The sequence below is a fragment of the Loxodonta africana genome, chromosome 9 (genome assembly GCF_030014295.1).
Source record: "Loxodonta africana isolate mLoxAfr1 chromosome 9, mLoxAfr1.hap2, whole genome shotgun sequence".
In the NCBI taxonomy this organism is placed as follows: domain Eukaryota; kingdom Metazoa; phylum Chordata; class Mammalia; order Proboscidea; family Elephantidae; genus Loxodonta; species Loxodonta africana.
The window spans coordinates 38,177,552-38,202,041 of NC_087350.1; the positions used below are offsets into that span (position 1 = coordinate 38,177,552).

At 40.5% G+C, this 24,490-nt stretch overlaps 1 protein-coding gene across 1 annotated transcript in view; it reads right to left on the reverse strand.

The window, feature by feature from the left end:
* The window catches only part of LOC100662829 (aldehyde dehydrogenase 1A1-like), a 67,397-nt gene that overhangs the window by 28,487 nt on the left and 14,420 nt on the right, over positions 1 to 24,490 (reverse strand). Inside the window, exons 2-4 of the mRNA XM_010587510.2 lie at positions 21,834 to 21,938; positions 13,828 to 13,968; positions 1,536 to 1,665 (exon numbers count right to left, since the gene is read on the reverse strand). Coding sequence (XP_010585812.1) covers positions 1,536 to 1,665; positions 13,828 to 13,968; positions 21,834 to 21,938 — 376 coding nt within the window. The remainder of the gene's footprint in view (positions 1 to 1,535; positions 1,666 to 13,827; positions 13,969 to 21,833; positions 21,939 to 24,490) is intronic.

Here is a 24,490-nt window from a genome sequence, read left to right on the forward strand (position 1 = left end):
ATTGCTACAGATTATTGAATCCAGAAGAGAGGCAGAGAGTGCTGTGGGAGGGACGGGTGGTGTCAGAATTGGTAATGAAGGCTGGAAGGTGAAGGTATATCTGACCTCTGCCTCATAGGAATTGACTATGTGCGGATTCTTATATTTGAAGTTATTCGTACAGATCTGAAAGGTAATTGATTCTATTTCTCACTGAGTAAGAGGGCTGCTTTCTATATTATTCTATTCTCAAAGTTTTACAGAGAAAGGAAGTAGGTGTGTGGTTAAGAGAAGAACCATGATAAAATGTATTTATGACAGCTATAACTTCTACAAGTAACAAGCTTTAAAAAAAAGAAAAAAGTAATAGAATTTAGAAAATACTAAAGTTAGAAAATAGTAGGAAAAAAAAAAAGTCCCTAAAAGCAATGAGATATACAGCCTTTCCTAGTGGCTTGTTCTAAAATGTTCTTTTTGTACCTATTGAACAATAGAAGCAAATACTCCTAATTCATGAAAAAATAAAATAAAAAGCCAGAAAAAAAGATACTCCTTTCCACCTGAACTTGACTGAGTCACACGCCTCAGAGTTTGATGTGGTCCACCTGAGCATTTTACATTGCGCTTTATTTCCTGTTCTGCTCTAGTTCCCACAGATGCCTCCTGGCCATCACAGCAAGAACTCTCCTTATCAAGGTCTATTTGGACTTGAAATGGCACCTCCCATTTGTCAAAGGATAAATAAACAATTACTGAAATAACCAAATTCCTTGGGACCACCATGGCCTCACTCTCCCCTTTTAACTTCCCAGATATCACTTCAAACCTACTAGATGCTCCCATTAGTCTGGAAGTGCACATCAGGACCAGACTGGAGGTGGTTGTAATCCTACAGTCAATAAGTTTATATGGATTAAACTCCACCCATACTGTCTTCCAAGTTGGTGCTTTTTCACATTTCTTTCTCAGTGTGAGCATACCTTCACTAAAATAAGGCATATGTATACATTCACTCACATGACTTCTTAAGTCAGCTATAAACCCAGTGCCATCTTGTTTTGAAGCTATTCGATAGAAATCAATGTGAATTAGCTTGTTGAAATTCCCTGGTCTGATTACACTGAGTTAAACCAGGTACAGATGACTATAACAGACTCATTCTGAAACAAGAAAAAAGGCTTCAATAATTACATTATAGATAGTCATAAATGTCACTCTTTGAATACAACCCAAATATATAAGTTCAGATGCCACCTTTGAAAGTTCGGGTCCTTAGAGAGCCAGTTGTCTTAAATCATTAGTTGTGGCCAAAAGAATGTGCTTACTTCAGTGTTTGCTAAAATATACAGTGGAATTATGCTGAAACAATTTTAAAATCCATTTGATAAATCTTAACAGAGCTTTCAGGTTCAGAACTGAATTTTCTCAAAGTCAAGGAGAAAATAAATTTGCTTTGTTTGGATGGCATTTTTAAAAGGAAGAGTTTGGAATTATTCATCTCTGTAGTGATTTCCTCTGCCCTACCCCATCCCTGGTGGTTTCTCAAAGCTACTCACCAATTGGTATTGTTCGACCCTGGATCTTGTCAGCCCAGCCTGCACAGTAGCGTAGTGTTTTTATGCAGCCTCCTAAATCCATCAGATACGAATTGGCAAATACTTTTCCAGCATTCATTGACTCTAGTGTCTGAAAAACAGATCAAATGTCAAATCTCAACTTCCAGAAAATTTCTAGATTAAAGGATATATATGAAAATATATACTCAAGACCAAACTCGTTATCCGTCAAGTCAATTCCAACTCATAGTGAACCTACAACACAGAGTAGAACCACCCCATAGGGTTTCCAAGGCTGTAATCTTTACTGAAGCAGAGTGCCACATCTTTCTTCCCTGGAGCACCTGATGGGTTCCAACCACGAACTATTCTGTTAGCAGCTAAGTGCTTTAATCATTGCACCACCATGGCTCCTTGTGAATATATCTATTGCCAATATTTTGAATAATTACGTGTTACAGAATTTTGGTAGGAGCCCTGGTAGCACAGTGGTAAAAGCGCTGGTTGCTAACTGAAAGATCAGTAGTTGCAACCCATCAGCTGCTCCACTGGAAAAAGGTGTGGCAGTCTGCTTCTGTAAAGACTACAACCTTGGAAACCATTTCTACTCTGTCCTATAGAGTCGCTTTGAGTCAGAATCAACTTGATGGCAATGGGTTTGGCTTTTCCTTTAACAGAAATTTGGGTATGGAATAAATAAGTCACCTTATCTTGTCTAACCTCATTTAAAAAGACAAGAAATAAAAAAAAATAGTTAAAATAACTAGCTTAAGGTCTTGTTGCAAGATCCAGGCAGAAATAGTAATTGGATTCTGGTTTCTAAACCATAGTGGTCCTCCTATCATATTATGAGTGTGCTCCAGAAAACCAACTGTTATAGATTGAATTGTGTCCCCCAAATATGTGTCAACTTGGCTAGGCCATGATTCCCAGTATCGTGTGGTTGTCCTCCATTTTGTCATCTGATATAATTATCCCCCATTTTCTGATGTGTTATAAATCCTAGCCTCTATATGTTAGTGAGGCAGGATAAGTGTGGGGTATATTTTGAGTCACAGCCTTACAAGAGGGTATACTCAAATTACCTGTAACCCATTGCCGTCAAGTGATTCTGACTCATAGTGACCCTATAAGACAGAGCAGAACTGCCCCATAGAGTTTCCAAGGAGCGCCTGGTGGATTCGAACGGCTGACCTTTTGGTTAGCAGCCGTAGCACTTAATCACTGCACCACCAGGGTTTCCGACTCAAATCACACCCTTACTTAAGTCATGCCCTTGCTTGAATCACATCTTTTATCTTAACCTCTTGCCATTGAGTTGATTCCAACTCATAGCAACCCTATAGGACAGAAGCAGACTTTCTCCCACAGAGCTGCTGGTGTGTTTAAACCACCTACCTTTCAGTTAGCTGCCCAGTGAGAAATGAGTGAGAGGTGTGGAACATCATTACCACTGAGAAAGAAGAGCTGAGAGTGGAGCATGTCCTCTGGACCTGGGGTCCCTCCACTGAGAACCTATAGACCCAGAGGAAGATTGAAGCCAAGATCCATGGAGATTTCCAAGGAATGCTGAGCCCACAGATGTTGAAAGCAGACAAGAACTTTCTCCCAGAGCTGAGACAGGGAGAAAGCCTTCCCCTAGAGTTGGTGTCCTGAATTTGGACTACTAGGCTCCTAAACTGTGAAAGAATAAATTTCTGTCTTTTAAAGCTGTCCACTTGTGGTATTTCTGTTTTAGTAGCACTAGCTAACTGAGACAATTTGGTACCAGAAGTGGGGTGCTGCTCTAACAGATGCCAAAAATGTGGAAGTGGTTTTGGAATTGGGTAATGGGTAGAGGCTAGAATAGTTTTAAGATACCTTTTTTATTAAAAGCCTAGACTGCCTTTGAGAGTCTGTTGGTAGAATTATGGACATCAAAGGCAATTCTGGTGAGGGCTCAGAAGGAAGTGACAGAGAAAGTCTCTATCATCTTAGAGAATACACATGGTGCTAGTAACAGACTGTTGCTAGAAATGTGAACATTACATGTGCTTCTGGTGAGGCTTTAAAAGAAAATGATGGGAGGGGGGCCAAGATGGCGGACTAGGTGGACGCTCCCGCGGATCCCTCTTGCAACAAAGACTCGGAAAAACAAGGGAATCGATCACATACATAACAATCTATGAACTCTGAACAACAAGCACAGACTTAGAGACGGAGGACGAACAAATACGGGCAGACAGCGACTGTTTTCAGAACTAGGAGCCAGCGCACCAGGCAGGTGACCTTCGGAGCTCGATCTGGGGCAGAGCCCAGGGGGGCAGACGGCACAGAAAGGGGGCCCACCCCTTCCCCCCCGAACCCATCCCGGGAGGAAGCCTAGCAGGTTGGCGCGGGCGGCGTAGGGGCGCAGCCGGAGGGAGAAACACCCGGGAGGCAGTGACTGATCTGAGAGGGGGGAGAACAGCGTCCCAGCTGGGGTGCCCTGCTGTCCGCCGGGAGTTAGGCGAGAAGCCGACGGGGCGCGCGCGGGGGGGGGGTCAGCTGTGTTTCCCTGGAGTGATCCCAGGGCGGGGCCCACGCGTTCGTGCGGGAGGACGCGCACCCAGTCCGCGCGTGTGGCACGGCACACCAGAGGGAGAAATCCCCGGAGGTGTCTGGTCTCAAAACAGGGAAAGCAGCATCCCAGACGGGGAGCCATTCCGCTGCGATCTGGGCACGCGCGCGCGCGCGGGCGGGGCATGAGCGCGGGGTCCATTTTTATTACCCTGAATTGACCCAGAGGGCGGGAACACCTGGTCGTGCGAGTGACGCCCTCCCAGTTTGCGCGAGAGGTGCGGCACACTGGAAGGAGAAGTCCCCGGGAGGAACTGATTGGTCCCAAAGCGCAGAAAGTAGCATCCCAGACAAAGTGCCGCCCTGCTGGGGCTTGGGCGCGCGCACGAGCGGGCCGTGAGCGCGGAGTCCATTTTTATTGCCCTGAATTGACCCAGGGGGCGGGCCCACCTGGCCGTGCGGAGGAACTGATTGGTCCCAAAGCGCAGAAAGTAGCATCCCAGACAGAGTGCCGCCCTGCTGGGGCTTGGGCGCGCGCGGGCGGGGCGTGAGCGCGGAGTCCATTTTTATCGCCCTGAATTGACCCAGGGGGCGGGCCCACCTGGCCGTGCGGAGGAACTGATTGGTCCCGAAGCGCAGCAAGTAGCGTCCCAGACGGGGTTCCGTCCTGCTGGGGCTTGGGCGCGCGCACGAGCGGGGCGTGAGCACGGAGTCCATTTTTATTGCCCTGAATTGACCCAGGGGGCGGGCCCACCTGGCCGTGCAGGTGACGCCAACCCAGTTCGCGCGAGAGGTGTGGCGCTCCGGAAGGAGAAGTCCCGGGGAGGAAGTGACTGGTTCCCGAACAGGGAAAGCAGCGTCTCAACCCAGAAGTCATCCCGCTGGGATTTGGGCGCGTGCACAGGCGGGGCGTGACCACGGGATCTAATTATAATCGCCTGAATAGACCCTGGGGGCGGGCCCACCCGTTCGTGCGGGAAACGCCCACCCAGTGCCCACGTGCGGTGCCGCGCACCGGAGGAAGTCCCCAGGAGGAAGGGACTGGTTTCCGAGCAAGGAAAGCAGTGTCCTAGCCAGGGACCCGTCCAGCCCGGATTTTGGCAAACGGGGGCGGAGCGTGAACGTGGTGTTCAGCTCTATATTCTGTGGTGCTACACTCCTAGCTCTCAGATCCCTCCCCCACCCTCCCCAGGCGACCCCATTAACATCCGAATACCCGGAGCCAGAGAGAGAATTCAGATAGGGATCTGACTGCATTTTTTTTTAGCTGACTACTTGGAAAATCTAGTTTCCCAGTGATGGCTCGGAGACAGCAGTCCATATCAAACCACATAAAGAAACAGACCATGACAGCTTCTCCAATCCCCCAAACAAAAGAATCAAAATCTTTCCCAAATGAAGATACAATCCTGGAATTATCAGATACAGAATATAAAAAACTAATTTACAAAATGCTTAAAGATATCACGAATGAAATTAGGATAAATGCAGAAAAAGCCAAGGAACACACTGATAAAACTGTTGAAGAACTCAAAAAGATTATTCAAGAACATAGTGGAAAAATTAACAAGTTGCAAGAATCCATAGAGAGACAGCATGTAGAAATCCAAAAGATTAACAATAAAATTACAGAATTTGACAACGCAATAGAAAGTCAGAGGAGCAGACTCGAGCAATTAGAATGTAGACTGGGACTTCTGGAGGACCAGGGAAACAACACCAACATAGCTGGAAAAAAATCAGATAAAAGAATTAAAAAAAAATGAAGAAACCCTAAGAATCATGTGGGACTCTATCAAGAAGGATAACTTGCGAGTGATTGGAGTCCCAGAACAGGGAGGGGGGACAGAAAACACAGAGAAAATAGTTGAAGAACTCCTGACACAAAACTTCCCTGACATCATGAAAGAAGAAAGGATATCTATCCAAGATGCTCATCGAACCCCATTTAAGATTGATCCAAAAAGAAAAACACCAAGACATATCATCATCAAACTTGCCAAAACCAAAGACAAACAGAAAATTTTAAAAGCAGCCAGGGAGAAAAGAAAGGTTTCCTTCAAGGGAGAATCAATAAGAATAAGTTCAGACTACTCAGCAGAAACTATGCAGGCAAGAAGGGAATGGGACGACATATACAGAGCACTAAACGAGAAAAACTGCCAACCAAGGATCATATATCCAGCAAAACTCTCTCTGAAATATGAAGGAGAAATTAAGATATTTACAGATAAACACAAGTTTAGAGAATTTGCAAAAACTAAACCAAGACTGCAAGAAATGCTAAAGGAGATTGTTTGGCCTGATGACCAATAATATCAGGTACCAGCACAATACAAGGTCACAAAACAGAACGTCCTGATATCAACGCAACTCAAACAGAGAAAGCACAAAAACAAACAAATTAAGACTAATTCTAAAAAATAAATAAATAAACAAAATAATACACACAACAGGAAATCATGGAAATCAATAGCTAAACGATCAAAATAATCAAAAAGAGGGACTAAATATAGGAGGCATTGAACTGCCAGATGGAGAGTGATACAAGGCGAAGTAGAAGGATACAAGTTAGGGTTTTACTTAGAAAAATAGGGGTAAATAAAAAGGTAACCACAAAAAGGAATATCAATTCCATAACTCAAGAAAAAAGCCAAGAAAAACGTAACGACTCAATAAACACAAAGTTAAACATTATGAAAATGAGGATCTCACAAGCTACTAAGAAAAACGTCTCAGCACAAAAAAGCATGTGGAAAAATGAAATGGCCAACAACACACATAAAAAGGCATCAAAATGACAGCACTAAAAACTTACTTATCTATAATTACGCTGAATGTAAATGGACTAAATGCACCAATAAAGAGACAGAGAGTCACGGACTGGATAAAAAAACACGATCCAACTATATGCTGCCTACAAGAGACACACCTTAGACTTAGAGACACAAACAAACTAAAACTCAAAGGATGGAAAAAAGTATATCAAGCAAACAATAAGCAAAAAAGAAGAGGAGTAGCAATATTAATTTCTGACAAAATAGACTTTAGACTTAAATCCGCCACAAAGGATAAAGAAGGACACTATATAATGATAAAAGGGACAATTGATCAGGAAGACATAACCATATTAAATATTTACGCACCTAATGACAGGGCTGCAAGATACATAAATCAAATTTTAACAGAATTGAAAAGTGAGATAGACACCTCCACATATATAGTAGGAGACTTCAACACACCACTTTCGGAGAAGGACAGGACATCCAGTAAGAAGCTCAATAGAGACACGGAAGACCTACTTACAACAATCAACCAACTTGACCTCATTGACTTATACAGAACTCTCCACCCAACTGCTGCAAAATATACTTTTTTTTCTAGCGCACATGGAACATTCTCTAGAATAGACCACATATTAGGGCATAAAACAAATCTTTGCAGAATCCAAAACATCGAAATATTACAAAGCATCTTCTCAGACCACAAGGCAATGAAGCTAGAAATCAATAACAGAAAAACTAGGGAAAAGAAATCAAATACTTGGAAAATGAACAATACCCTCCTGAAAAAAGACTGGGTTATAGAAGACATCAAGGAGGGAATAAGGAAATTCTTAGAAAGCAACGAGAATGAAAATACTTCCTATCAAAACCTCTGGGACACAGCAAAAGCAGTGCTCAGAGGCCAATTTATATCGATAAATGCACACATACAAAAAGAAGAAAGAGACAAAATCAGAGAACTGTCCCGACAACTTGAGCAAATAGAAAGTGAGCAACAAAAGAATCCATCAGGCACCCGAAGAAAACAAATAATAAAAATTAGAGCTGAACTAAATGAATTAGAGAACAGAAAAACAATTGAAAGAATTAACAAAGCCAAAAGCTGGTTCTTTGAAAAAATTAACAAAATTGATAAACCATTGGCTAGACTGACTAAAGAAAAACAGGAAAGGAAACAAATAACCCGAATAAGAAACGAGAAGGACCACATCACAACAGAACCAAATGAAATCAAAAGAATCATATCAGATTACTACATAAAATTGTACTCTAACAAATTTGAAAACCTAGAAGAAATGGATAAATTCTTGGAACAACACTACTTACCTAAACTAACACATACAGAAGTAGAACAACTAAATAGACCCATAACAAAAAAAGAGATTGAAATGGTAATCAAAAAACTCCCAACAAAAAAAAGTCCTGGCCCAGATGGCTTCACAGCAGAGTTCTACCAAACCTTCAGAGAAGACTTAACACCATTACTATTGAAGGTATTTCAAAGTATAGAAAAAGACGGAATACTACCCAACTCATTCTATGAAGCCACCATCTCCCTGATACCAAAACCAGGTAAAGACATTACAAAAAAAGAAAATTTTAGACCTATATCCCTCATGAACATAGATGCAAAAATCCTTAATAAAATTCTAGCCAATAGAATCCAACAACACATCAAAAAAATAATTCACCCTGATCAAGTGGGATTTATACCAGGTATGCAAGGCTGGTTTAATATCAGAAAAACCATTAATGTAATCCATCACATAAATAAAACAAAAGACAAAAACCACATGATCTTATCAATTGATGCAGAAAAGGCATTTGACAAAGTCCAACACCCATTTATGATAAAAACTCTCACCAAAATAGGAATTGAAGGAAAATTCCTCAACATAATAAAGGGCATATATGCAAAGCCAACGGCCAATATCACTCTAAATGGAGAGAACCTGAAAGCATTTCCCTTGAGAACGGGAACCAGACAAGGATGCCCTTTATCACCGCTCTTATACAACATCGTACTTGAAGTCCTAGCCAGGGCAATTAGGCTAGACAAAGAAATAAAGGGTATTCAGATTGGTAAGGAGGAAGTAAAGCTATCACTATTTGCAGATGACATGATCGTATACATGGAAAACCCTAAGAAATCCTCCAGAAAACTACTGAAACTAATAGAAGAGTTTGGAAGAGTCTCAGGATATAAAATAAACATACAAAAATCACTTGGATTCCTCTACATCAACAAAAAGAACACCGAAGAGGAAATAACCAAATCAATACCATTCACAGTAGCCCCCAAGAAGATAAAATACTTAGGAATAAATCTTACCAAGGAAGTAAAAGACCTATACAAAGAAAACTATAAAACTCTGCTACAAGAAATTCAAAAGGACACGCTTAAATGGAAAAACATACCCTGCTCATGGATAGGAAGACTCAACATAGTAAAAATGTCTGTTCTACCAAAAGCCATTTATACATACAACGCACTTCCAATCCAAATACCAATGTCATACTTTAAGGGAATAGAGAAACAAATCACTAATTTCATATGGAAAGGAAAGAATCCCCGGATAAGCAAAACATTACTGAAAAAGAAGAAGAAAGTGGGAGGCCTCACCCTACCTGATTTCAGAACCTATTATATAGCTACAGTAGTCAAAACAGCCTGGTACTGGTACAACAACAGGCACATAGACCAATGGAACAGAATTGAGAATCCAGATATAAATCCATCCACGTATGAGCAGCTGATATTTGACAAAGGACCAGTGTCAGTCAATTGGGGAAATAATAGTCTTTTTAACAAATGGTGCTGGCATACCTGGATATCCATTTGCAAAAGAATGAAACAGGACCCATACCTCACACCATGCACAAAAACTAACTCCAAGTGGATCAAAGACCTAAACATAAAGACTAAAACGATAAAAATCTTGGAAGAAAAAATAGGATCTACCCTAGGAGCCCTAATACAGGGCATAAACAGAATACAAAACATTACCAAAAATGATGAAGAGAAACCCGATAACTGGGAGCTCCTAAAAATCAAACACCTATGCTCATCTAAAGACTTCACCAAAAGAGTAAAAAGACCACCTACAGACTGGGAAAGAATATTCAGCTATGACATCTCAGACCAGCGCCTGATCTCTAAAATCTACATGATTCTGTCAAAACTCAACCACAAAAAGACAAACAACCCAATCAAGAAGTGGGCAAAGGATATGAACACACATTTCACTAAAGAAGATATTCAGGCAGCCAACAGATACATGAGAAAATGCTCTCGATCATTAGTCATTAGAGAAATGCAAATTAAAACTACGATGAGATTCCATCTGACACCAACTAGACTGGCATTAATTCAAAAATCACAAAATAATAAATGTTGGAGAGGCTGCGGAGAGACTGGAACTCTCATACACTGCTGGTGGGATTGTAAAATGGTACAACCACTGTGGAAATCCATCTGGCGTTATCTTAAACAGTTAGAAATAGAACTACCATACAAACCAGAAATCCCACTCCTCGGAATATACCCTAAAAATACAAGACCCTCCACACAAACAGATATATGCACACCCATGTTTATTGCAGCTCTGTTTACAATAGCAAAAAGCTGGAAGCAACCAAGATGTCCATCAACGGACGAGTGGGTAAATAAATTGTGGTATATTCACACAATGGAATACTACGCATCGATAAAGAACAGTGACGAATCTCTGAAACATTTCATAACATGGAGGAATCTGGAAGGCATTATGCTGAGCGAAATGAGTCAGTTGCAAAAGGACAAATATTGTATAAGACCACTATTATAAGATCTTGAGGAATAGAAAAAACGGAAAAGAACACATACTTTTGTGGTTACAAAGGGGGGAGGGAGGGAGGGAGGGAGGGAGAGGGCTTTTTATTGATCAATCTGTAGATGGGAACTGCTTTGGGTGAAGGGAAAGACAACACTCAAAACAAGGAAGGTCAGCCTAATTGGACAGGATTAAAAGTAAAGAGGTTTCCGAGATAAAATGAAAGCTTCAAAGGATAGCGAAGCAGGGGCTGGGGTCTGGGGAACTTGGTTTGAGAGGACTTCTAAATCAATGGGCAAAACAATTCTATTATGAAAACACTCTGCATCCCACTTTGAATTGTGGCACCTGGGGTCCTAAATGCCAACAAGCAGCCATCTAAAATACATTAATTGGTCTCAACCCACCGGGAGCAAAGGCAAAGGAAGAACACCAAGGTCACACGACAACTAAGAACCCAAGAGACAGAAAGGGCCACTTGAACCAGAGACCTACAATATCCTGAGACCAGAAGAACAAGTTGGTGCCCGGCCACAATCGATGTCTGCCCTGTCAGGGAGCACAAGAGACAACTCCTGAGGGAGCAGGAGACCAATGGGATACAGACCCCAAATTCTCATTAAAAGACCACACCTAATGGTATGATTGCGACTAGAGGAATCCCAGAGACAATGCTCCCCAGAACTTCTGATGGCACAGGACAGGAACCAACCCCGAAGACAAATCATCAGGCATGAAAAGGACTGGTCAGTAGGGGGGAGAGAGATACTGATGAAGAGCGAGCTAATTAAATCAGGTGGACACGGGAGAGTGTGTTGGCAACTCATGACTGGAGGGGGGATGGGAAGATAGAGAGAGATGGAAGAAGGTAAAATTGGCACGAAACGAGAGACTGTAAGGGCTGACTCAATAGGGGGAGAGCAAGTGGGAGAAGGGAGTAAGATGTATGTAAACCTACATGTGACAGACTGATTGGAATGGTAAATGTTCACTTGAAGCTTAATAAAAATTTAAAAAAAAAAAAAAAAAAGAAAATGATGAACATGTGCCTGGATAATGGAGGTGGGTGATGCTTTTATGGAGTGGAAATGAACTTGTTTGAAATGAGCTCAAATATTTGGTTGAAGGTAGAACTTGTAAGTGATGAACTTGAATATCTGGCTGATGACATTTCTAAGCAAAATCTTAATATTGCCATGTGGTTTCTCCTTGACACTCATAGTAAAAATGCGAGAAGAAAGAGATGCACTTAAAAATGAACTGTGCAAAGTGAAACAAAACTTAAAGATGTGGAAAAGTCTGTTGTACAAACTAAGGACAAATCTCCTAAGGCAGATCAGAGTTCCAACAGAGTTTTACCTATTGTATAATCCAACCGAGGGTGACAATTTAGTGCCAGTGCCTATTAATGATGCTTCAATAATTATTTTTTAATTTTTGCTTTCCATCTGGATATAACCAGTCTAGTCACACAAACTTGAGTAACACCTAGACCTTTCATCCCTGAATGCTACAGTCTAGAATAAGAGCCATAGTGTTTAGATTATAAATTAGAAATGAATTAAGATGAATTGAAATGTTTCAAATGTGGTTACTTTTATGATTATTCAAATTGCTACATACACAGAATTTTCTTCACAAAACGAGACTTTCTTTTTCTTTTAATTGTGATACTCTCAAATTTGCTATTGTCATAATTATCATTTGAGTGGCCAAGCTGTAAAGTTGAACCTTTTCTAGTCTGGTGCACTAAACATTATAGAATAGCCTGTCTTCTCTTTTCCTTCTTTTATTCAGCAGAACTTTAAAGAGCTCTTTGAGACCTAATATTCTGCTGGGGTGGTTACCTGGCAGGAATCTGCAGCTGAGGGAATGACATGTTCTGTTATACCATCTTCTGTCTTTGGATTATACTATCATCTCAAAATTAAATCAAACATGATTTCTGTATGTCTGCTATTTTTTCCCTGAGAAACTTCTGCTGACAGAGGCATTCAACACTCTATAACGCACAGATTAGATAAATGAGAGAAGCCAAGTTTTAGTAAATCCTGCTTTCTTCCTGCAGGACATTTTGGTTAATGTAGTTTTATTGCACATAGCTTCTGGCTCTGTATTTTTGCGTACTTTGAATTATGCTAAATCCTTGTGTAAAAGATGGTATCTTAGTGGTTAAGAGTTTGGCTGTTAACCAAAAGGTTGGCAGTTCAAATCCACCAGGCACTCCTTGGAAACCCTACGGGGCAGTTCTACTCTGCCCTTATAGGGTCGCTATGAGTCAGAATTGACTTGATGGCAATGGGTTTATTTTGTTTGTTTGCTTTTACTGCAGATTAAAAAAGATTGTAGGCCTCTTCTTTACTGCCTGTTTAAGATTCTAAAGATAATAAACATTTATTATGAAATGGATCTTGGTATTGGTTTGTGGTTAAGTTGATTTCCGTATAACACGCAATTGAGAAAAAGAAAACAAGGAAGCACACACCTCCCATATTAAATGCTGACTCATCTATATAGTAAAATATATATTTTTAAGAGGGGTATATATAAAAACATAACTTTTATAAGCACATAAATAATTGGACTTTTTAACTTATTCTTTGCCTTTTTTCTACCTGTAAAAAGATCCTAAGTTAATCAAACGAACAGATACATTTTCAGAAGGGAAAAAGTAGTTAGTATTAAGTGTCTCAGTGGGATAGACTAAGGAGAAATAAGATTTATTTTAGAAAACTATTCTGGGAAATCTTAACAAACCCCAGGAGGTTTTCCACTAAAAGAGGTCAGTGATCAAGCAAGTCTGAGAAACCCAGGGTATCAGTCTAAGCGTTCCATACAGCACATGACTTTGTTAAAGGCTCTGACAAGTTCTAGAGTAAAGGAAAGACACCTGTGAAATTTGGTTTAACTCAGTGTTTGCAGAGTTTGGACTCTGCAATCTATTATGGAGGCAGAAACTACATCACCCTAGAGTACAGATTATTATTTGAGAATAAGTTCAATGTTAGCATTTCTGTATAAAATCTAGGAGTTAAAATGTTTTATATTTTGTTTGTACAGCACACATAGTAACCAAAAAAACCTAATGACTTTCCAATTCAAACAGTAAATGTTTTCTAAAGCTCTTACTACCTGTCCAACGTGGCTAATACTCACTGCCAACAGCAGACGATCCCTTTCAATTAAATCAGCCAACCTGCATAGCAGCCGTCCCCTTTCGGAAGCATCCATAGTACGCCATGGAGAGCCAATCTGAAAAGCTTGTCTTGCAGCCTTCACTGCTTTGTCAACATCTGCCTGGAAGAAAAATGATAATTCAATTCAGTAGGCTAAACGTATCAGCAAATCCAATGGCAACGACCCTATAAAATAGACTGGAGCGTCTTGTAAGTGGTCACTGTATCTTCATTAGGCCAAAGTCTAGCACATTTACAAAGTCAGTATGTTGAAATTAAGCCCAATGCCTTATCTATAGAATGATGAGCCCATGAATGCAGCATGCGGTTGATTTCCTAGAACAAATAATTATTTTTAATAGCTGCTATCAGTGGAGTGCTTACTATGTGTCCAATAATGTTGTAATAACTCCCTATACATCAACTCATTTAATTCTCAATAGTTTTATGAGATAATATGCTCCTCATTTTACAGATGAAGAAACTGAAGCAAAGGAGAGAAGAGATTTGCCCAAGGTCAATAGGTAAACGTGGCAGAACTGAGTTTGTGTAGAGCCCTTGCTCTCTCACCACTACTCTTTGGAGATTGGGACACCAAGAATTCCAGGCAAACTTCAAGGTCTCTGGGCCCCACCTCACCTACCAAAGCTTATTCTCCCGTATGTTCCCATGGGCAACCCTGGTGGCGTAGTGGTTAAGTGCTATTGCTGCTAACCAAAAGGTTAGCAGTTCAAATCTGCCAGGCACTCCTTGGAAACTCTATGGAGCAGTTCTACTCTGTCCTATAGGGTTGCTATGAGTCGGAATTGACTCAACGCCAGTGGATTTGGTTTTCGGCTTATGTTCCCATAATTGTCCTTCCCTAGAATTGTCTCCCAGTATACCGCTTTCCTTTCAAAATCCTACACATTCTTTAAGACCCACCTCAAATATCACAATCTACCTAAACCCTTTCCAGACTAATCCAGCTTGATAATAGCTACTAGTTAAGGGTCCACTAAGCTCCAGCCACTAAGCTAAGCTCTTTACAGCTATTAGCTCATCAAGTCCCAAAGTTACCACTATAGTTAAGTACTATGGATCTTATTTCATGGTGAATAAACTGTGGCTCATTGATATTGAATGTCTGAGCGAGCAGATGGTAGAGTCAGGGTGTGATCCTATATCTGACCCCAAAATCCAGCACTTACAGCTGTGCAAGGTTGTTTCCTAACAATGATCTCTTCTTTGCAGGGAATATTTACTGCTGTTTCTGTTATAAGCTATAATATTTCTCACTGTTCTGGGCCTACAAAAGGCAGGTAATAAACACTTAATAATTTTGTTTACTATCTTATAAACTCATTGATTTTATATAAGACTATGATAAAGGTGATATAAATCATATTGATATTTATATAGCAAATTTTATTTTAATATATTCCATTATATGACAAAGAGTTTTTATATTAATCAAAATTATTAGGTATAAGGGTTTTTTTTTTATTATTCTAGAACTAACATTTTTATTTCAGGTCTAGTATTTCCAGGGATAACAATTTGTGAATTAACCAGAAAACAACCAGGTACATTAACTCTAAGATTTTCCATCATCAATAACACCTTTGCCTTATAATGTTTAAAACTTTTTTTTTAAGTAAGGAACCACAAGCTTGAATGTATGAAGACAATTCAAACGATGATGAAACACCCAATGCCTTTGAAGCATAGCGAAGAAAGTACCACTTACTTAACTATTCAGTTACTCCTAGATTGTACACTTCCATATTAAATTCATTCAGAAATGGAGACAGTAGCTATCAGTCCAGTTTTAGTTTTACACCTGTCGTAGGCACTTACTTAAATGGACTCTTCCTTTTAATCCCAACCATCATTTGCTAGGTCATGCTTTGGTATTAAAAGCAGTTTAGATTAGTCAATATAGCCTAAAAGAATCACTGAAGCGAAAAGAAAACAGTTCCCACCCACATCTGGGCTTTGCTTTGTAACCTCCATTTGTTCTTGCCCCCCTCCTTTCTTTCTAATACCACTGAAAGGCGGTATACAGCCCATTGTTCGCACCACCCTACTCCTAAATTAAATCCCTAAACCCTCTTGGCTCATCCTCTAAGCGTCAGTTCTAGAATATCGGGTTTACTGTGACCATGTAATTTACAAGATTTGTACCTTTCACTGAGCAGCTTTGTTGGAGGTTACTGCACATTTGTCGGCAAAATTGTGAGAACAGCAACGATTATTTGAAAAGAACAGTTAGTAGATCACTCACTCCAAAAGGAACGGGCTGCAACAGGAGTGCCGAATGTTAAGCACACTGTGGCTTTCCGTGGGCAGTTTATACCATGAACAATTTAATCCCAGTGATCAAATATCCTTCCAACCGTAGCTTTACGGTATATAAATGAGTGTGCTTAATTTACATTTGGGCAGACAGCCCTGCTCTTTTCTGAGCAGGAATAATTTGTCAATAAGCACAGAGCAAATAAATGACAAACATTTCGAAGCTTCGGGTGCGATCATCAGCTTTTCCTTTCTACCCTTGAGAAAGGAGGCAGATCCCCTAAGTGTCAACGATGTCCTCGTGCTACCTTCCATGATTTCATCTGGAACTCCAGGCTCAGAGTCCTTTCACTGATGAAACTAATCCCCGAAGCCAGTGGCAGAGCTAGATGCTCAAGACCCCTGAGTTCAAACATTAAGAATATTTTTTTCTTTTAGTTGCAAACTGAAAAGAGATCCACAGGCTCCCTCCTGAGTGGAAAGAGCAGACACCTGTCAGTGTCTTACTCTGTCCTCACCTTGCCCTTTATTAAAGCTTCCCACATATTTCCCAGGCTTGCCAGAGCCACTCAAGCAACTAAAGGGACATTTGAGCTCATGTAATGTGTGGATCCCTACAAGTCCCTGATAAAAGTTGAATGTGAAGAATAAATGTTCCTCTTATTTTTGGTGGAAACCCTGGTTAAGAGCTACAGCTGCTAACCAAAAGGTCGGCGGTTTGAATCCACCCGGCGATCCTTGGAAACACTATGGCGCAGTTCTACTCTGTCCTATAGGGTCGCTCTGAGTCGGAATCAACTCGACAGCACGGGTTTGGTTTATTTATTTATTTATTTTTCTTATTTTTGGCAATGGCTTGTAGGACACAAGTTTCTGCATTTCTTATGTCATTTTGCCAGGTATGAGCAATATTTTTCTGCCCAAGTTTGGGCTTAGAACCTTTCATAGAGGTGCAGAGTTACTGCCATAACATTTTCTGGTCATCAACTTCCTTCCTTGTTAAAGTCCATAAACCTTATGAAATGCTAGCATTTGAGAAGAGATTCAACGTGTGGCTCAATATCTCAGTTCACTGCTTCTCAGAGTATAGTCCCCTCCCACCCAGAAACATCTGCATCGCTTGAGAATTTGTTAGAAGTGAAAATTTGGGGTCCCACTCAACAATTACTAAAACAAACTCTGAGGATGGAGTACAGTGAACTGTGTTTTAACAAGCCTTCTAGGAGGTTCTGATGCAAGCTAAATTTTGACAGTCACTGCCTTAGTTAATAGTAAGTTTAGTACTGGATCCCCAAGTGTCTTCCCAAGTGTGTGGGGTCTATGGAAATTCAAAGCTTGGTGGAGAAGAATGTTACATTGATTCAGAATCTATAGTGCACCAAGTACTGAGGACACAAATGTGAGGTGTAGTGTTGATCTCTGGGTGGTATAAATGTTAATGTGCTCAGCTGCTAACCAAAACGTTGGAGGTTCCAGTCCACCCAGAAGCACCTCAGAAGAAAGGCTCAGCCATGTACTTCTGAAAAATAAGCCATTGAAAATTCTTTGGCGCACAGTTCTGCCCTGACACTCATGGGGTTGCCATGAGTCAGGGTTGATGACAACTGTTTTTAGCTGCTTTTTAGTGTTGATCTCTATAAGAAGCATATTGCTTCAATCGAATTAGCCAATAGCTATGAAATACAAGGGTTATAATATAGGCAAATGACATGTTCTATAACGTTACAAAGGAGAACAATTCTATCTGGGAATATTAGAGATGGCTTTAGAAACGTAAGACCTGGTAATGAATGAGGCTTTCTTACGTGCTCAGCACTGTTAAAGACTTCTGCATATTTTTTTAATTTAATTCCTAAAGTTTTCCTATGTCCTCATTTTACACGAAAAGGGACAGAAACTGAAAGGGGGTAAGTAAAAATGTGGGACCTCTGTTTTCTTACTACAGATGATGATATGAACTAGGCCTTGAGGACCGTGCAGGGCACCCAGCAGAGAGGCCATGACCAGCATGCAGTGTTTGGGGGACAGCACTGGACAGGGTGCAGCTGGATCTCAGTTTGGTGGGGTGTGGATGGGACAAGGGTTGAATAATATTATAAGGAACACTGCACATGGATTTTTTTTTCTGAAAGTAGTGAGAAACCCTTGAAGAATTTATGCCCTGATGAACTCTTTGGTATATACAAAAAGTAAAGTCTGTAAGCAAGTGACACATGACTCAATTCTATTCTGTTTGTTTCCCAATCTCTTGACTCTTGTGGCTGAACTCTGCACTCCTGCCCCCTCAGAAATCAGTCTTACTTCATTCTGATCATACTGCACCCTGAATCTGGTGGCCTTCCCCAAACCCAGAAGAGCTCCTTTGGTCTATTGCTATCATGGAATAGGTCTGTATGGCTTAATGCATGAAGATTGTTGTTGTTAGTTGCGTGGACTCATAGCAACCCCAGGTGACAGAGTAGAACCACCCCGCAGGGTTTTCAAGGCTGGAATCTTCCCAAATCAGATGACTAGGACTGTCTTTCTGGGAGCTGCTGGATGGGTTGGAGCCACCAACCTTTCAGTTAGCAGCCAAGCACTTAACTGTTTGGGCCACCCTAGGGCTCCTCGCATTAAAATTAGTAGTTTCATTATTGGGGGGACAGTAGTGAAAACAATAGAGACAGGCCCAGAACATGTGACTGCTACAACAAATTAAAACATAGTGTAATGAATGGTATGATCCTTAGGCTTTACTGGCTTCATCTTCCAATGGTCTTTTCACACACAAAAAAGAAATTGACCTGACCGTATTTTATGTTGTGGCAACTTGACGCTTGGTAACATCTGGATAACTAAAACCTAGAAAAAATATATTAAGTTAGATTTAGGAACACGTACACTTTTAAGGTATGTTTCAGATAAAATTTCTGTAGACTTTTACTTGCCTTTCCCCAGAGGTCATTTAATATGACCTTATTTCTACAATAATCACAATGTAAGCCAGTAGCCCTGCCAGTCTCAGGCTCTGGTGTCAGAAGGAAACGTTTGAATGCTGATTTCATGACTTATTAACAGTCACCTTGAGTGAGGTAAGCAACCCTTCTATTCTGCCTTTTCTTCATCATTCCTAAAAAGTGTTAAGAATAATATCTTCTTTTTAGGGTTGCTTTGAGAATTAAATTAAAACAGTATTTAGAGCTTTTTTTGTTTTGTTTTTTAGCTATTACTAAACAGAAGTTGGTTTTTGTTCTTATTAGCTAGAGAACGACAACACTTCTTATTTATTTTAAATCATTTAAAATGCAGTTTTAAAGGTATTGATCAGTATGAATTCAATGATTTTAATGAAATAATTTTAGCAATATATTCTTTTTAAAATCCCATATTAACTTTTGGCTTAAGTTTCATCTAGCAACATAAAAAGAACAATTTAATAGGAATAAAGGGTTTCTTTTGAAATTTATTTTATTTATTTTTTTTGAAATCTATGATTAGTCATTTCTTACGCAGTTGGTACAGTGAACCTGGGTACTCTTTCAATCAAAAAACAAGCAAGAATACAACCCAGAAATCCCACTCCTCGGAATATACCCTAGAGATACAAGAGCCTTCACACAAACAGATATATGCACACCCATGTTTATTGCAGCTCTGTTTACAATAGCAAAAAGCTGGAAGCAACCAAGATGTCCGTCAACGGATGAATGGGTAAATAAATTGTGGTATATTCACACAATGGAATACGACGCATCGATAAAGAACAGTGACGAATCTCTGAAACATTTCATAACATGGAGGAATCTGGAAGGCATTATGCTGAGCGAAATGAGTCAGAGGCAAAAGGACAAATATTGTATAGGACCACTATTATAAGATCTTGAGAAATAGAAAAAACAGAGAAGAACACATACTTTTGTGGTTACAAAGGGGGGAGGGAGGGAGGGAGGGAGGGAGAGGGCTTTTTATTGATCAATCAGTAGATAAGAACTGCTTTGGGTGAAGGGAAAGACAACACTCAATACATGGAAGGTCAGCTCAATTGGACTGGACTAAAAGCAAAGAGGTTTCCGGGATAAAATGAAAGCTTCAAAGGTCAGCGGAGCAGGGGCTGGGGTCTGGGGAATTTGGTTTGAGGGGACTTCTAAATCAATGGGCAAAATAATTCTATTATGAAAACAGTCTGCATCCCACTTTGAATTGTGGCACCTGGGGTCCTAAATGCCAACAAGCGGCCATCTAAGATACATCAATTGGTCTCAACCCACCTGGAGCAAAGGCAAAGGAAGAACACCAAGGCCACATGACAACTAAGAGCCCAAGAGACAGAAAGGGCCACATGAACCAGAGACCTACATTATCCTGAGACCAGAAGAACTAGTTGGTGCCCGGCCACAATCGATGTCTGCCCTGTCAGGGAGCACAACAGACAACTCCTGAGGGAGCAGGAGACCAATGGGATACAGACCCCAAATTCTCATAAAAAGACCATACCTAATGGTATGATTGCGACTAGAGGAATCTCAGAGCCAATGCTCCCCAGAACTTCTGATGGCACAGGACAGGAACCAACCCCGAAGACAACTCATCAGGCATGAAAAGGACTGGTCAGTGGCGGGGAGAGAGATGCTGATGAAGAGTGAGCTAATTAAATCAGGTGGACACTGGAGAGTGTGTTGGCAACTCTTGACTGGAGGGGGGATGGGAAGATAGAGAAAGAGGGAAGATGGCAAAATTGGCACGAAACGAGAGACTGAAAGGGCTGACTGAATAGGGGGAGTGCAAGTGGGAGAAGGGAGTAAGATGTATGTAAACCTACATGTGACAGACTGATTGGAATGGTAAATGTTCACTTGAAGCTTAATAAAAATTAATTAAAAAAAAAAAATCGAAAGAGGCATCTGACCTAAAGTAAAATGGCTGAACTAATGCTAAGGCTCAGGATAACATTTCACACAGATTCAAAGCTTGTTGCTTAGGAAACAACCCTGTCATTTAACCCTGTCATTCTTTGTGGTCGGGCTAAGAACGTGGATACTACGTGTCCTAGGGTCTGTAGCCAAACCTTATCAAAACCCTTTGTGTTAGATCTCCTCAGGAGACCTTATGGTCTGAACAAGGCAATGTTTAACAACATGTCCGGACAGTATCCGTCATGCCATTGTTTTGTGACAGTCATGAGACCCCCTCCATGATCACATACCTTGCAATTACATCCTTTAGCCAATCAATGTATTCCAGCTTTATTAATGTATGCAATAATGTTAAAAAATCACACTGCTTTGTCCCATCTTTGATTGATCTCAATCGCTGGAAACCAATCAGAATATTGTGTTTTGTAGCCCCTCCTATGGCACTATAGCTATGTGTGTTTTGTACCTCCTCCCTTGGATCTGTGAGCTTCAGACTCTGAGGTTTTCATGATCCCCATTCGAATGATACATTGGCTTCAATAAATCTCTTTGATTTAAAAAAAAAAAAAAAAACAAGCAAGAAAAATGAGCACAAAAAGAATCAAACAGCGCACCCCAGAGCACAGGCTCACCACCATTAAATGGCTACTGAGGGCCCTCTATACTCCAAGCACGATTTAGAAAATTTCTTTAGACAGCCGCAGAAGACATATTTTAAATGACATGCCTTCTTAAGCTGGCAGTGGAGTTTGGGGCCTCAGAATGGAGAGAGACAAAGAAACCTGGCATAAAATGGAACCAATGCTAGGAAACTCACCATATCTCCTTCTTCTACCTCACAGAGTTTTTCCTCGGTTGCTGGATTGAAGACGGGAAATTTCTTGCCACTCACTGAATTATGCCATTCATTGTTTATGAAGATCTGCCAGGATGAGAGAAAATAAGTAGAAAGGAATTTAAATATGCAAGCTATTTTAAAATGGTTTACAGAGCTATCATCACAAAATGTCTAACAAGCCACAGGAGTCCCTGGATGGTGCAAATGGTTAATAGTCTCCGCTGCTAACCGAAACGTTGGAGGTTCAAGTCTACCCCGCGGCACCTTGGAAGAAAGTCCTGGTGACCTGCTTCTGAGAAACCAGCCATTGAAAACCCTGCGGAGCGCAGTTCTCCTCTGACACACGTGGGTCCCCATGAGCAGGAATCAACTTGACGCAACTGTTTTTTTTTAACAAACCAAAGAATTACAACTTCTTCCCTTTCTCCCCAATTTGTTTGGTAGTTTAAGACATTTTACTTACACACACACACGCGGGCACACGCGCACACACTCACATACACTGAAATAAGGTAACACTTTTAAGTTTCATTAAAGTATGAGATTATTTCAGTACTTGAAAATACAGACTGAAGGAAATAATCTCAGATAAGTTGCTTTTATCTGAAATAGCCACAAATTTGAGGCAAGAGTCAAAGTTTGGAGGCCTGGATACTTATGAATCACTTTCTCTAGTTTCCACTTCAGACTCTAAACAGGCTCATTTAGGGCTACTGAATAATTTGGTCTCATAAGTGACTGTTTTCTGGTACTTTATTTCACTGCCTGAAGGTAACTTTGAGGAGAATTTAAAAAGAAACTTGCTTAGGGAAAAAAATGGCTAGTTATATTACAGTATGTACGCACTATCTATCTTCCTTATTAATCTTGCATCTAAACTGTACCTATAACCCCCCCCCAGATGACCGCTAGTGAAGGTTTTGCAAATGAGCGTTAACCGAAAGTAATAAGGCAAGCTTATCGTTATTACTGTTACTAAGGCAAGCCTTAAGGTGACTGAAGAAATCGGTTGCAGAGGATTCCAAATTCCCAGGAACTGTTTTGCATTATTCAGTTTTAACCTTTAATATACAACACTGATACCTAGCTTCTGTTTGAATTTGTGCTTATGTTCACGTAATCCCACACGGTCACTTTTGTGTTATCAGAAAGTTGTATATCAATCAATGGGGAAATAGGAGGAAATAGTACTCCAGACGGTACTAAGGGAAATTTCAAGATTAATTAGCCATGGCTGTTCTCCAGGGGCTTACAGTCTAAGAGAAGAACGTGTTTCTATAAGGATCAGCGTGTAAAAGAATAGAAGGTTGTAGACTAAAATGACTGAGGCAGTAATTCAGTCAATTCATTGAGTAGAGGAACTCACGGGAGAGAGAGATGTGGGTTGGGAGAATGCAGCCTGCAAAATGGGATTTGGATTAGTGGAAAAGAAGAACAATGAGCAAAGGAAGAGAACAATCTTAGGATATTTGTAACACAGTCAAAGATAAGCCCTAAACAGAAAGTTCCAGTGGAAGTAAGTTTTAGATAAGGTCAGACAATGAAAACAAAGTCAGTTTGTGGTGGATGTTGACTCCCATAGTGAGACGTTTAGGCTTACTTAATTCTGGACACAGTAAGAGAGTAAAACAATCAAATAAGTGTTTCAGGAGTACAGAAAAAGTACCCAAAATTAATGTGAAGGAGTTTAGGATGTTTGTCTGGAGACAATTTTAATAATCCAGCCATGAGGCAAGAAGGCTTTAGAGAGACACGGGACCGCAGTCTTCAAATCACAAAGTGTGGTATGTTCTCCCACAAACAGAAGGCTTTCAGCATAAAAACACAGCTCAGCGTACATACTGAGCTAGAATGGCAAGGGTTGCTCTTTTCTTTTCTTTTCTTTCTTATAGGGAATTTATTGGTTGAAACTACCTTAATTTTCTTTTTCTGTTTTAATTTTATTAGCTTCACTTTTGGTATCTGTCTTCCAGCTAACCATGCAACCCAATGTTTTTGATAATCATCGTTACTGTAGTCATACAAAATGGTTACATGGAGAAGTGTAGGCTAACAGATGTTTATGATAATAATTGTAAAAAATGTTTTAGGCCCTGGGGAATGATCTACACTGGTGACAACATTCATTTTCTATCTGCTGTTTGCCTTTGAGTTTTGGGGAAAAGACACTGAAGTATAAAAGCAAAAATTCTTCTGTCCTTTTTAGCCATTACATTGACTATATTCTAATTATGAATTTTGGACTCAGGATGCTTTTGAATATTACCCATTTACAATAGACATGAATTTAAAGTTCACAGTATCGATCTGAAATTATAGATGCCTATGGAAACCCTGGTGGCATTGTGGTTAAGTGCTATAGCTCGTAACCAAGAGATCGGCAGTTCAAATCCACCAGGTGCTCCTTGGAAACCCTGTGGTGAAGTTCCATTCTGTCCTATAGGGTCTCTGTGAGTCAGAAATTGACTCAATGGCAGTGGATTTATGCATACTCTAGGAGTCCCTGGGTGGCACAAACACTTCAGCTCTTGGCTACTAACTGAAAGCTCAGTGGTTCAAAGACTCCCAGAGGCACCTCAGAAGAAAGGCTTGGCAACCCGCTTCTGAAAGGTCAAGCATGAAAACTCTACGGAGGG